At 33.6% G+C, this 15506-nt stretch overlaps 2 protein-coding genes across 2 annotated transcripts; one reads left to right on the top strand and one right to left on the bottom strand.

The window, feature by feature from the left end:
• Nucleotides 1-5480: 5480 nt before the first annotated feature.
• On the bottom strand, nucleotides 5481-7104 carry LOC129280571 (uncharacterized). Its single transcript, XM_064095621.1, has 4 exons — nucleotides 7093-7104; nucleotides 6580-6637; nucleotides 5963-6196; nucleotides 5481-5563 (listed from the first exon to the last, which is right to left on the bottom strand). Exons 1-4 carry the CDS (start codon nucleotides 7102-7104, stop codon nucleotides 5481-5483), a joined length of 387 nt encoding a protein of 128 aa, XP_063951691.1.
• Nucleotides 7105-9211: 2107 nt separating this feature from the next.
• On the top strand, nucleotides 9212-11243 carry LOC129280561 (uncharacterized). The gene is made up of 4 exons (XM_064095620.1): nucleotides 9212-9223; nucleotides 9862-9919; nucleotides 10514-10747; nucleotides 11167-11243. The coding sequence occupies exons 1-4, from the start codon at nucleotides 9212-9214 to the stop codon at nucleotides 11241-11243; spliced, it is 381 nt and encodes a 126-aa protein (XP_063951690.1).
• Nucleotides 11244-15506: the final 4263 nt, after the last annotated feature.

Raw genomic sequence — 15506 nt, 5'->3', positions numbered from 1 at the left:
AGAAAAAGTACAAGGGAGGGGAGAGAGAACAGACATACGATTCTTCGTGTAAATCAAAACACAAGTAAATATAAAAGATGTAATCCGGTCTATATGGTCTCTGGATCCTCATTATTTTTCAATATTATCCAAAATACGTCAAATGACATTCAGTAATACCTGTGGCAAATGAAGCAACAGTAAGGAACTACTATTTGCTTTGATATTGCCCTCTTTTGAAATACTTTGTCATATTAATTTTGCCATTTTTTCTTCAATAGGCAATTTCATTTTTTTAATTTTCTTTACAAAAAAAATACGATCGTGTTTTTAGATCGATCACCTACAAGAGTTGATATTTCTTTTCTATTGCAAATCCATCTAAACCGATTTCACCTCTTTATAATAATTATGCTTTTCACACATTTTCCTTAAACTTGGGAAAATGGTAGGGCTAAGGGGGGGGGGGGTCATAGCCCATCAATTTCCCGTGGTTAAACTGAGCCTACTTCGGTTTCACACTACGTATAAGCATGGACCTACCTTGGTTTTAGCAAAGTGAGCTAGTACGGAAGTTGGACATGCATGGGTGACTAGGTATTATTTGACAAGACACATCCATTTGTTAACCATTCCATATTCACTTGAGGAAATTGATCTGAATATGCAGCCAAAAGCTAAAAATATGTTATGTACCCAGCTATTAATCCTCCAAACCATATTAATCTGTTTATATCTTCAACATTAAAATTTCTCTTTGTAGCTGCTCTTTTTATATGATTAAGTTTAAATACCATGCTCATCGGACTGTTAAGAATTTGTAGACAAGCAATATACAAACAAGGATAAATGATTTTTTTTTTAGAATAGAGAGAAATGAAGTAGTGTCCTTTAATTTGCCATTGCCAGTATGCATGAAGGCATATTATTTAAAGGGATGGTCCAGGCTGGAGATATTTCTATCTAAATAAATTGAGTAAAATTCAATAACTTTGTTATTTGTTATCCGATTTTGATGACATTTTCAGCATTTAGCTTTGTGAATTTTACTCTATTTATTTAGATAGAAATATTTACAGCTTGGACCATCCTTTTACAAATGGTACTGTACACTTAAAAGTGGATTATTTTTCCTCAAGATTGTTTAAGGGGAAAATACATCGTTGCTAAGGTAGATAGTGTTGCTAGGCAATGGAATTATGTCAGTAGATGTTGGTAAATTCCTGAATACTGTTTAACAAACTATCATATGTTAATTTTCTCAATATTTTTACTCTAAGGCACAACTTCCTCAGCACATTTGACTGAGATGAAGAGTGGTAACATAGCCGTTGCTAGGGAATATTGTTACCAGGCAACACATTTGTCTCCATGGAAGCTAAAAAATAGTCAGTTTGTTGAATGAATATTGAAAACGAGGTTGTAGGCATCTATATGATATTGTGTCAGTATTATTGCTCATAATGAACTATTTTTTACACAGATTTGTCCAGGGAGGAGAGTGTTATCATAGTCGTTGCAATGGAAAATAGTCGTTGCTAGGCAATGAATTGGTATCCATGGGTAATGTGAAATGGTAATTTTGTTGTTGTTCTATTGAAGACAAGATACTGCATGTTAATTGATCAAGTATTATTAACTCAATCCACTTTTTTCACCACAAAATAGTACAAAGTATGTGACTTGTACGTACGTGTATCAATGTAGTCAAAATGAACAATAATGGCGCGATTTGTACGATGTGAAGGGGAATGTTAAGTAGAGCTTAGCAAATTTATTTGAGGTTCGCAATAGTTAAAATGGGGTTTTTCAGTTCTTTTTATTATTTTTCAATAATACTTTATAGAATTTCATTGGTATAACTTATTAGGTTTAATCTAACCTAGTTAAAAAGTTAAAAGTTAGGTTTGAAATGGAAAAATAAGTGGTTTACTTAAGGAGCTAAATGGTTGCTAAGGAAAGTTATGTTGCTAGGCAACAGTTTCTGAGAAAATGTTCATAAAATTCATGCTAAGTTGTTATTCTGTAATTCTTCTTACAATATATAGTGGAACTATCCTATAAAAATAAGAAAAAATACCTAATATATAATATAATTTAAATTAATGTGTAAAAAACAATATTTACTATAAATATTCAAGTATTTAAAATGGGCGTGGCTTAATCAAGGCTGGTTTCCATGGTGATGCTACACATCACGTCAGTTTTAATGCCCAATTCCGAAAAATTCAGAAAATTTCCTTTAATTTGATGTATGATTTTGCTTTGATCCAGCCGGGGGGATTAAAGTCAAGAAATAAGCCACTTTTTCGCTTCTGGCCGCTCACCTAATAGTACGGTACTATCTGGTCCTGCAAAAAGCAGGGTTAGCCGGCTTATTGCGGTGCTAGCACCACAATTGCAGTGCTATGAACGAAACCAGGCTAAGGAAATGTGGGCCTAAGCATTAGCCAATAACAGAAGTCGATATTGCACGTTAATCACGCTCTGTGTGGCAAATAGTATGGGGTTAAGAAAGACAGTGTGAATAAAAAAATAAAAAGAAAGTATGAGGTTAAGGATAGTCCGTGGTAAAGGATAGTATGGGGTTAAGGAAACGCAGTGTGAAAAGCGTATATTTTTGGTTCATAATCCGCAGTTGCCACTAGTCTTGAGTGAGCTCATGGTACTTGTCCACTCTACAACAAGTTAATTCCAAGAAAGAGAGAAAAATCAAAGAAGTATGACACCGAAAATTTCATAACAATCTGGTTTAACATCGATTTAACACTAGTTTTCGCCCCTTTCTATATTAGCTAATTGACTTTTTTTATTATTATTATTAATACCTTGGCATATGACTTTGGCATATTTTTTTTATGATGTTGACTTGTAATGATTGTATTTATTTGATTTATATTTTGTTGAAAATGAAATAAATGAAATGAAATGATATACTATTTGTTCATGCAGATAAAGATTGAAATACTGCTAAAAGAAATGGAGACTACCAGATGGCCCATACATGGTTCTCTTCATTCAAACCTGAAACATTTTATCTTAGGAAAACGATGTGATGAATTCGCAGAACAAAATGGCATTGGCCAAACGTTAAGTGGCTTTTCAATCATTAAAGTATTTAACATTACTTTGCAATTTCGGTTTACTAAACAAATCTGATTTCCATATTGTTGATGCAGAACTATTTAAAGTGTCCATTCGGTAAAAAAAGGAAAAAACGTGCATGTATACCTATAAAACTCGCTATGGATTTTTTTTACGATCCTGGTTATATTGAATACTATTAATGAATGAATTTGGTCCCCATTTTACCTTCAAAGCTACAGTTCGACACGTAATATTATTTATTTGCAGGAGGTTTCGATACCATTAATTTTTTTATTATGCCATTACTGTTAAGATCAAACTTGTGGGTTGCCATTTGGCTGGTTCATGAATAATCGGAGCGAGAGCACAGCCTGTCTAGCATGATGGTGTCACTTCTTTCGCGATAAGCTCTTGTGGTGTCCCAAAGCAAGGCTTTGTTTCGGGGTGAATTTAAAAACAAATGTATACAGTGAGCAACATAATTATTCATAACCCCAAATTGCAGGATTGTAAACAAATTCTTCTACAAAATGAAAGCTGAATGAAGGTTACCTGTACCATTTACTATATAGAAACTACAAATTATACGAAAAGTATAATCTTATATTTGGTTTCAATGAGATCAATCCTTTATCTTTAAAGGTCAAGTCCACCCCAGAAAACTTTTGATTTGAATCGATAGAGAAAAATCAAACAATTATAACGCTGCAAATTTCATGGAAATCGGATGTAAAATAAGAAAGTTATGACATTTTTAAGTATCGCTTATTTTTCACAAAACCGTTTATGCACAACTCAGCGATATGCAAATGAGAGAGTCGATGGTGTCCATCACTCACTATTTCTTTTGTTTTTTATTGTTTGAATAATACAATATTTCAATTTTTACATATTTGACATTAAGGACCAACTTAACTTAACCATAAACTGTTAAAATAATGGTAATTCCACATGTTCAGGGAGAAATAAAACTTTGTTTCACTTAACAAGGAGGAGAAAATTAGAATATTTCATATTTCATATAATAAAATACAAACGAAATAGTGAGTGGGTGACGTCATCAGTGTGCCAATTTGCATACCGACCAGAATGTGCTTAAAACTGTTTTGTGAAATTAAGCGAAACTTTAAAATGTCATAACTTTCTTATTTTACATCCGATTTCGATGAAATTTTCAGTTTTTTGCGTGTTGGATTTTCTCCTTTTTTTCAAATCAACATTTTGTTGGGGTGGACTTGTCTTTTATCAAGGGGGAGAAGAATACATTTTACACACACACACTGAAAAACAAATAGAACACATACATATTGCATACTCATGCATTAGCTTTCCACTCTTCCTTTTGTATTATTTTAGCTATTCATGGCGCACACCCACCTGACTCACTGCCACCCCCTCACTCTATAATAGGGCGATTTATTTAGCAATTTTCACAACAATTTTCAACCTGCTGTCCAAACGAACGAAGAATTTGCTTTGTGGTAATATTAAAGTACTACTGCATGGGTAGACATGCAAAAAAAATGACAACCAACAAAAACATGTAGTCCATAGGTGAATTAGAGCCTAAAACGTTGCGTGTCGTACGGGACATTTCTGCGTCCCGTACGACACACAACATTTTCACCTACAACTCACCTATAATAATTTTTTTTGTGTTGGTTATCAGTTTTTCACATGACCACCCACTATATAGCTTTATCATTGACAAAAGAGAATATTCTATTGCTCAAGCATTCGGCTAGAAAACTAGAAATTGTTGTCAAAATGTCCCGTACGACAAGTATGGAATCGCCCAATAGCTTGTCTCTCGAATTATTTATATTTCATCCCTCTCTTTTAATTCTCATGTACCTCTCCCCCTCTCTCTCTCACCCTTATACACAGGTGCACGCACCCACACACACTGTCTTTTTATCTAGGCTCTCTAGCATCTTGACTCTAGGTGTCGAAAGATATTCCCATTATCATTTCCTTTCTTGAACTATACACCAACATGATATAAGGAGCATTCTTTATATGGAACCCCCTGGTATCTCCCCTAGTTCACGTGGAAGGGGTCTCACAATCAACCTTATTTACACAATTTTTTTTAAATATTATTTTCTCTCAATGAATTATGTTTAGTCACGTATTTTTTTTCAAATTTTCAACTTCCAATTACCTTTCTCCAACAATCCTACCAAAAATAATCAAAATTATGAATAACTGAGGCAAATTATTAGATTTTTCAATATTTGGTTAGAATTTTATTTAAATATATTAGTGAATGAAAGACACATAAAAAGAAACAAGCAGCATCTTAAATAGTTACTTATATAAAAGTCGAATGAAGAAGTGATCCTCATACACATTACGACACTCGAGGCAAATATGGGATACTGTGTTTCAACCGTTGGCCTGCGATGACCTCCTCAGTCTGTTTCACTAGATTCTGTTTCACTAGATTCAACGGATGTTGATTCGGCAGAGACAGACGAAGAACGTCTAAAACGAGCTGCAAGTAATGAAATATAATTGCAAGCATTATTAACATACGAAGAAACTCCAATGATTAATCGGAATGCATATCATGTAAACATGGACATTTAACGATAATTTATTTGAAATATTGTATATCGGTTTGTTTTTATCTTTTGGAAAAGGGAGAGGTTATGATAACGACTTACGTTTGTTTGAAATGTGAATAATGAAGACCAGAAATTGTGTAAAGAGAATTAAAACACTTGAAAATGTCATTGAGTTTAACTATGATAAACTGAGAAGAGCAACAATCTAATATAGGAAGAGGGATCTTTTGGATTACATATCATAAATATTTTTGGACGATAGTGTCAACAAAAAGCAGCAAAAAATTGTTATAAAATGCATTGGGGGATTTGGAGATATTACTTACCTGTAGAGGAACAGTCAACAACTTCAAGGCAAATTTTTCCTAAGATTTCACAGGCATCAGCGCTATTCTGCTCTCCTTCCTCTACCAGACACACCATACTATATTCAGCTTCATCGAACAGGTTCTGTTCAGTAGATGTTAGAAGTCTTCTTAGGTCTTCTTCACACGTGTCAACCACCTCCATGTATCTGTCACATAGGGCTTCGAACTGTGCAGTGCGATCGGTAGTTTGGGCTAGAAATGAAAGAAATTATCAAATCGTGACTTTTCGTAGAATTTATCAGTAAAAAAACTAGTGGCATATTTAGCCAAACGTTTTGAGGGGCAAGATATGGTGCATCGGGAAAAAAATAAAGAAGTTTCGAGCGAAGCAAGCTAGCAAAAAAATTGACATAATATTCAGAAGATAATATCATATTTCACCTTCCTCTCTTTCTCTTTCTTTAATTTTCTCTCTTTTAATGAAAAGTTATATGTCATCCCTCCAAAATAGAGGTATCGAACATGATGAAAGTCATGATAGAAACAGTACCCAAGTGACAAAGATATCTGCAAACTTCGATAAATGCCTCTTTTTCTCTATAAATTTTTAATTGAAAAAATACAAAAATCTATACCTTTCACTTCCATTGCAAAAAATGCAATGAGACACAGACAAACGCGAAGTGTTTTTACCTGTAAAAGGGGGAAAAAATAAGAAAAAAAATGAATTCATTTGTTTAAATGATAACATGAACATTTTAAGAATTGATTGAAATTAGAAAATAAAAAATGGAATAGGAGTGATAATTAAATGGAATTAAATATATATAGCATGAAAAGAAAATAAAAATTGTAAAAAATGAATAAAAATAAAGTTTATAATCCTAATGCTTAATATAAATGGAATTTGATAGCATACACCATTGGCGGATCGGGGGAATAAAACAAAGAGATATACCCCGAATTGTAAGATCCAAGATAAATAGTCGGTGTATAATGCAGATTTCTATTTACGTATATAAACAAATTCACAAATAAATTAAAATTCTCAATATATCTTTAGAATGCCTTAAAAGCTAACTATAACTGTTTTGCAGTTTTAATATTTTTTCTGCTGGAATAATTTTAAAAAGTAATGTTATACTTACCGATTGAGCCATTTTCAGGAGTTTTGCTGAGCTGAACGTTTTGAGAAAATAAAGAGTTATTTCGAATGCTGTTGAATGAGTGATTAATGAAGATATTTTCTTCCTTTTATAGTATTTGAAAATAATCAAAATTTAGGTTGGAAATGTTTGGCTTTCAAGATTGCGAGATTGGAATATGACATGATATGACAGTTTAAGAATAGAACAAAGGGACATTTACGTAATTTGTTTGTGAAAGGTAAAACTGTCATCATGTATTTTGTTTTCTAATTACATGCATAGTTAATTTATATTATTTAAATGAGGTTGGCAGTTTCAAAGATCAAAAATTGAAAATAAACTAATACAACGAGTGAACGACCAACTAATGCGTTTGTGTTTAGAACCAAGGACTCACTCTCTCCCCCCTCTGTCTCCCTCTCTCTCACACACACACACCCCCACACACACACACACACCCACCCTCTCTATCTCTCTCACTTATATTTGATTGACATGGTCTATTGTCATGTTTCATTTACCTTTTAAAGTAAATGAAACAATTATGATTGGCATTAGCCGACAGTCATTGGCTTCTAGAGTAGTTGGTCGATCTATAGAACATAATTCTTCCCATCAAATATTTTTTCAACAAATGCTTTGTGTGTTTAATATTGAGGAATATTACAATTAGATTTACAAATAGTCCACGAAAATATATGAATATGTATTTTAAAAAGTTTTATTGGTTACTGCAAATTTCATCCATTAGATAGGCTGATCATCGATATGATTTTTTCAATAAAATCGTGATTTTTTTTTCTTTAATACATAAAAGTTAGCAAGTTGGTATACTGGATTATTTTTTGTTTTGCATTGATCAAAGACAGATCCAAAACTGCTAAAAGCATTATATATTGCACTATCCTTAGAGCTAGATTTTGTGAATAATCCAGTCAAAAGTGACATCTAGTACCATCAGTGATGTAACGAGTGGCACGTGCCCCCCCAAAAAAAGAGATAAATAAAAAATGAAAAATAAAAGACCCAAAAAATCGACAAGCAAAAAAAGAATAATATTGAATATAGTAAAATAAAATAAAAACGTGGGAAAGGGAGAGAAAGACCGGGAAAGAAAGAAATTTATGGTCGGGAAAAAAGAATTTGATGAGACACAATTTGCTTGGGGCCTATGTGTTCACCACTCCTCCCGGAGCACGCATTGCCTGTTAAATTTGATACAATGATGTTCCCCTTCCAAGGGGATTAAATGGCACTTAAAACATTCCTTAAAATGTGTCCCTTTTCGAATCCTGTATAATTTTATCATTTATATCAAATAGACTTTTATTCATAACACTATGCATTGATATTCATTTATCATACTGGGGCTTTATAAGGAGGAACATACATATAGAAAGTAAAAAAATTGACGTCGATATAAAAAATGAAAAATAAGGTCGTCTGAACCGTGGCTCTGACACACCATCCGTTAAATCATCATTGATTCTTTAAAAAAAATGAACGACATAAGACCTCTTTGTATATTCCCATTTCTTCACAATGATTCATAATAGACTAAAACACCAGTTAATTCGCTGTATACAGCAAAATAAAACATTCAAACAAGAAATCTGTCGCCAAATGACTCTCATTGTTTCGTTTACTTTCAAAGATAAAGGAAACAAGATAATTAATAGACCGTGTCAATTACATTTAGGTGAGACTGAGGGAGAGAGAGAGAGAGAGGGGGGGGGGGTGAGTGCTTGAATTTCAATACAAAATTGGTCGTTCACTCGTTTTGTTTGTTTATTCTTTTAATTTTGACCTTTCAAACTGTCAACTTCATCTTAATGGTATATAAATATTAATTACGCGTATAATTAGAAGCGAAATTCGTAATGACAGTTTAACCTATCACAAACAAATTACGTAAAATGTCCTTTTGTTCAAATCTTAAACTGTCATAATTATCATATCATATTGTAATCTCACAAGCATGAAAGCCAAACATTTCCAACCTAAATTTTGATTATGTTGAAATACTATAAAGGGGAGAAAATATAGTCATTAAATACTCACTCATCAGCATTCGAAATAACTTTTTTTTCAGAGCTCTTGACTCAGCAAAACTCCTGAAATGGCTCAATCGGTAAGTACAATATTATTTTCAAATTATTCCAGCAGAGACTGTTCTAACTGTGTAAATCTGATATTATGGATACAATTAGAAAACAAGAACGAATTTGATGACATGGATTTTAATTTCTTTCTGATAGTGTTTACAGTGAAATAGAAATAGATATATATATATCATACCAAAGCAGAGGTTTATACGATCTCACAAGTCGGGGTATACCTTTGTGTTTTTGTCCGCCAATGGTATATGCTATTAAATTCCATTTATTTTAATCATTAGGTTTATAATCTTTGAAGTCCTTAATTTTACAATTATTATATTTTTTTTATGTTATATCTTTTTTTAATTCCATTTAATTATCACACTTCATCCTGTTTTATTCTATTACTTATTTTATTTATTTATTCCTTTCCCTTTTTTTTTTTTGGGGGGGGGGGGTGTTATTTCTCTTGCGAGATCTATATGTAAAGAAATAAAGTCTAATTTTAATGAACAAGGGAATTGACCCGAAAAGATCCTTAAAGTTGTTTCCAAAAAGACAGTCTTACCTAAATTTCAATTAATTCTTTGATTATTTACGTTATCATTTAAAGCTATGATGTTAGAGTATACAAATTAATTGAATATTTTATTTATTTTCCTTTCTACAGGTAAAAACATTCTGCGTTTGTTTGTGTCTCGTTGTAGTTTTTGCGATGGCAGTCAAAGGTATATATTTCTTTAATTTTTCATTTAAAAATAAATAGAGAAAAAGAGGGATTTATCGAAATTTGCAGATATATTTTTCATTTGGGTATATATCATGATCATTTTGAAATCGCTTCTATATATGATACATGTATGTTTGGTGAATGTTAATATTTTTTCCACATTACACAACAAAACTTGTCAATTTGTTCATTTTGGTGCAATAATTTTGGTTTTATCATGATGGTGCAGAGCATTATTGCACAATATAAATCATAGGTTTGTTACAGTGGCGTATAGACGGGGGGGGGGGGGGTTCTTGGGCGCTTGCTACCCTCAATTTTTTTTACGAACAAGACAAAAAGGAAAGGAAAGAAAGAGAGAAGAATGAAATATATTATTTTCTAAATATCATGTCAAAATCTATCACAAAATAGGATTTTGAAAATAAAAATGACGACATTTTTGCACGCTCGCTTTTATATGTATAAATTTTTCCGATACGCCATCTCTTGCCACCTCAATTTTTTGGGCTTATTGCTCCACTGGTTATTCATTTGTGTTACTAGTAAATTCAACAAAAAATCACGATTTGATAATTTCCTTGATTTGTAGCCCAAACTACCGATCGCACTGCACAGTTCGAAGCCCTATGTGACAGATACAGGCAGGTGGTTGACACGTGTGAAGAAGATCTAAGAGGACGCCTTACCCTTACTGAACAGGAATTGTTTGATGGAGCTGAGAATAATATGGTGTGTCTGGTAGAGGAAGGAGAGCAGAATAGCGCTTATGCCTGTGAAATCTTGGAAAAAATTTGCCTTGAAGTTGTCGACTGTTCCTCTACAGGTAAGTAATATCTTCAAATCTCCTAATGCCATTTAAAATATTTTTTTGTACTTTTGTTGACACTGTGTGATATCGTCCAAAACATTTATTTATTTATGTAATGCAAAGTATCCTTCTTCTTATATTAGATTGTTCCTCTTCTCAGTTTTTCATAGTTAAACTCAATGAAAGTTGTAATGAAAATCTAGTGTTTTAATTCTCTTTATGCAATTTCTGGTCTTCTTTATCCACATATCAAACAAACGAAAGTTATCATAATCTTTTCATTTTCCAAAATATAAAAACAAACCGATATATAATATTTCAAAGTAATTAGAATTATCCTTAAATATTTATGTTTACATAATAAGTATTTCGATTAATCATACGAGTTTCTTCGTATGTTAATAATGAATGTAATTATATTTCGTTACTTGCAGCTCGTTTTAGACGTTCTTCGTCTGTCTCTGCCGAATCGTCATCCGTTGAATCTAGCATGTCTAGTGAAACAGACTGAGGAGGTCATCGAAGGTCAATGGTCGAAACACAGTACCCATCTTTGCCTTGAGTCGTAGTGTGTACGAAAATCACTTTTTCATTCTACTTTGATATAAAAACATTTTAAGAGTCTCTTCCATTCACTAATATATATTTAAATAAAATTCTAACAAAATATTGAAATATCTAATAATTTGCCTCAGTCATTTTCATAAGTTTGATTATTTTGATTGTTGGAGAAAGGTAATTGGAAGTTGAAAAGTGGAAAGAAATACGTGAGTAAACTTAATTCATTAAGAGAAAAAATGAAAAAAGAAGAAGATTATTTTGTAAATAAGGTTGATTGTGAGACCCCTTCCACGGGAACTAGGGGAGTTATCAGGGGGTTCCATATAAAAATGCTCCTTATATCATGTTGGTGTATAGTGCAAAGAAAGGAAATAATACTTGGAATTTCTTTCGCCAGCTAGAGTCAAGATGCAAGAGAGCCTATATAAAAAGACAGTGTGTGTGGGTGCGTGCACCTGTGTATAAGGGTGGTGTGTGTGTGTATGTGTGAGAGAGGGAGAAGGGGGGAAGAAAGAGGTACATCATGTACCTCTTTTTCAGATTTTCCCCTTTATTATACATATTCCACTTCAGCTCCTGCTGACCTTGATCAATATGTGGTGTGAATTATATTTTCCCATGACATATGTTATGCTCAGAATGAGGCAACATGCAATTTTGAAGATAATAGGGAAAATCTGAAAAAAATGTGTACAAAACAAATGGAGAGTTGTCCACAAAAACGGAAACGTATTTAAATTGTTCCTCTTATTTTACTCTTTCCAATAAGATTGCTTCTCATCTTGGTTTTGGTTTCCTTTAAAAGAGAGGGATAAAATATAAATAATATGAGAGACAACCTGTATAATGGTATATATATGGCAGTTATGTGCGCGATGAAGAGCTGAAATAATACAAAAGGAAGAGTGAAAAGCTAATGCATGATTATGCGATAGGTGGGTGCGTTCTATCTGTGTGTGGGTGTGTGTGAGATAGAGAGTTATAGAGATAGGCAGACAGGAATAAGAGAGAGATACGTGGAAAGAGAAAGATGGAAGATTATATGAATAGAACGAAGAGAGATGGGGGGAATGTGAGAAAGTAACACAAAGGGAGGGAGAGAGAAAGTAAAAGAGAGAGAACAGGCATACAATTCTTCATGTAACTCAGAACACAAGTAAATATAAAAGATGTAATCCGGTCTATATGGTCTCTTGATCCTCATTATTTTTCAATATTATCCAAAAGACGTCAAACGGCATTCAGTAATACCTGTGGCAAATAAAGCAACAGTAAGGAACTACTATTTGCTTTGATATTGCTCTCTTTTGAAATACTTTCTCAAATTAATTTTGCCATTTTTTTCTTCAATAGGCAATTTAAATTTTTTTATTTTCTATACTTAAAAAAATACGATCATGTTTTTAAATCAATCACCTAAAAGAGTTGATATTTCTTTTCTATTGCAACACCATCTAAAACGATTTCACCTTTTTATAATATGCTTTTCACACTGGACATATTTCCTCAACCCCGGGAAATTGATGGGGCTAAAGGGGGGGGGGGGGGAGGGGGGAGAGGTCTTACTTAGCCCCACCAATTTCCCGGGGTTAATCTTAGCCCACTTCGGTTTCACACTACGTTTTAGCAAAGTGGGCTAGTACGGTAAATAGTACTATCTGGTCCTGCAAAAAAGCAGGGTTAGCCGGCTTATTGCGGTGCTAGCCAGTGGCGTAGCTAGGATTTTTTTCCTGGGGGGGGGGGGCACTGGGGGGTCCTTGCTTTTTCAGGGGGCACCATTTTTTCCGTTGTGTGTGTATGTTTCACAAGGGCGGATCCGACTTTCGCCAATAGGGGACGGGGCCCGAAATTATCTTCACCTATATTTCCCCCGATCAGTCTGGTCCTGCAAAAAAGCAGGGTTAGCCGGCTTATTGCGGTGCTAGCACCAACGAATTGGTATTTCTGTGGCTAGCACCACTATTGCGGTGCTAAGAAATGCAGTATGAACGAAAAGAGGCTAAGGAAATGTGGGGCTAAGCATTAGCCAATCACAGAAGTCGAAATTGCACGTTAATCACGCTCTGTGTGGGAAATCATCAATTTTCATGAGCTGTGCGATAGTCCGGCGTTGACCCCGGCTCAGCAAATAGTGTGGGGTTAAGAAAGACAGTGTGAATAATAAAAAAAAGAAGGTATGGGGTTGAGGATAGTCCGGGATTAAAGATAGTACGGAAACGCAGTGTGAAAAGCGTATATTTTTGGTTCATAAACCGCAGTTCCACTAGTCTTGAGTGAGCTCATGGTACATGTCCACTCTACAACAAGTTAATTCCAAGAAAGATAGAAAAATTAAAGAAGCACGACACCGAAAATTTCATGACAATCTGGTTTAAAATCGATTTAACACTAGTTTTCATCCCTTTCTATTTTAGCTAATTATTCTTTTTTATTATCATTATTAATACTATTTGTTCATGTAGCTAGAGATTGAAATACTGCTAAAAGAAAAAGAGACTACCAGATGGCCCATACATGGTTCTCTTCATTCAAAACCTGAAACATTTTATCTTCAGAAAACGATGTGATGAATTCGCAGAACAAACTGGCATTGGCCAAGCGTTATGTGGCTTTTCAAACATTAAAGTATTTAACATTTCTTTGCAATTTCGGTTTACTAAACAAATATGATTTCTATATTGTTGATGCAGAACTATGTAAAAGTCCAGTCGGTAAAAAAAAAAGGGGGGGGGGGGAACGTGCATGTATACCTGTAAAACTCACTATGGCTTTTTTTACGATCCTGGTTATATTGAATACTATTTTCTTTAAGAGATAAATGAATTTGGTCCCCATTTTATCTTCAAAGCTACAGTTCGACACGTAATATTATTTTTTGCAGGAGTTTTCGATACTATTAATTATTATATTATTCTATTACTGTTAAGATCAAACTTGTGGGTTGCCATTTGGCTGGTTCAGGAATAATCGGAGCAAGAGAGCACAGTTTGTCTAGCATGATGGTGTCACTTCTTTCGTGATAAGCTCTTGTGGTGTCCCAAAGCAAGGCTTTGTTTCGGGGTGAATAAAAAAAAATGTATACAGTGAGCAACATAATTATTCATAACCCCAAATCGCAGGATTGTAAACAAATTCTTATACAAAATGAAAGCTGAATTAAGGTTACCTGTACCATTTGTAACTATATAGAAACTACAAATTATACGAAAAGTATAATCTTATATTTGGGTTCAATGAGATCAATCCTTTATCTTTAAAGATCAAGTCCACCCCAGAAAATTGTTTATTTGAATCGATAGAGAAAAATCAAACAAACATAATGCTGCAAATTTCATCGAAATCGGATGTAAAATAAGAAAGTTATGACATTTTTAAGTATCGCTTATTTTTCACAAAACCGTTTATGCACAACTCAGCGATATGCAAATGAAAGGGTCGATGATGTCCATCACTCACTATTTATTTTGTTTTTTATTGTTTGAATAAAACATTATTTCAATTTTTACAAATTTGACATTAAGGACCAACTTAACTTAACCATAAGCTGTTAAAATAATGGTAATTCCACATGTTCAGGGAGAAATAAAACTTTGTTTCACTTGACAAGGAGGAGAAAATTAGAATATTTCATATTTCATATAATAAAATACAAAAGAAATAGTGAGTGGGTGACGTCATCAGTGTGCCAATTTGCATACCGACCAGGATGTGCATATAACTGTTTTGTGAAATTAAGCGAAACTTTAAAATGTCATAACTTTCTTATTTTACATCCGATTTCGATGAAATTTTCAGTTTTTTGCGTGTTGGATTTTCTCCTTTTTTTTCAAATCAACTTTTTGTTGGGGTGGACTTGTCCTTTAACAAGGGAGAGAAGAATACATTTTACACACACACACACACACACACTGAAAAACAAATAGAAGACACCCACCTATTGCATACTCATGTATAAGCTTTTCCACTCTTCCTTTTGTATTATTTCATCTCTTCATCGCGCACCCCCACCTGACTCACTGCCACCCCTCACTCTATAATAGGGCGATTCCATGCTAGAAAATTTAGCGATTTTGAATCGAATTGAATTGAATTTATTCAAACCAGTCAAAGGAGAACAAAGTACAAACAAAATAAATGGTTACATTATAAAGAACTGAAACAAATGACAGGTTTGGGACCCCAAAGAAGCACAGCTTGTAATCAGGGGCCCCTG

Source organism: Lytechinus pictus, chromosome 2 (assembly GCF_037042905.1).
Source record: "Lytechinus pictus isolate F3 Inbred chromosome 2, Lp3.0, whole genome shotgun sequence".
Taxonomy (NCBI): Eukaryota; Metazoa; Echinodermata; class Echinoidea; order Temnopleuroida; family Toxopneustidae; genus Lytechinus; species Lytechinus pictus.
Note: the sequence above shows the minus strand (reverse complement) of the source record. Positions and strands in the feature narration are given on the sequence as shown.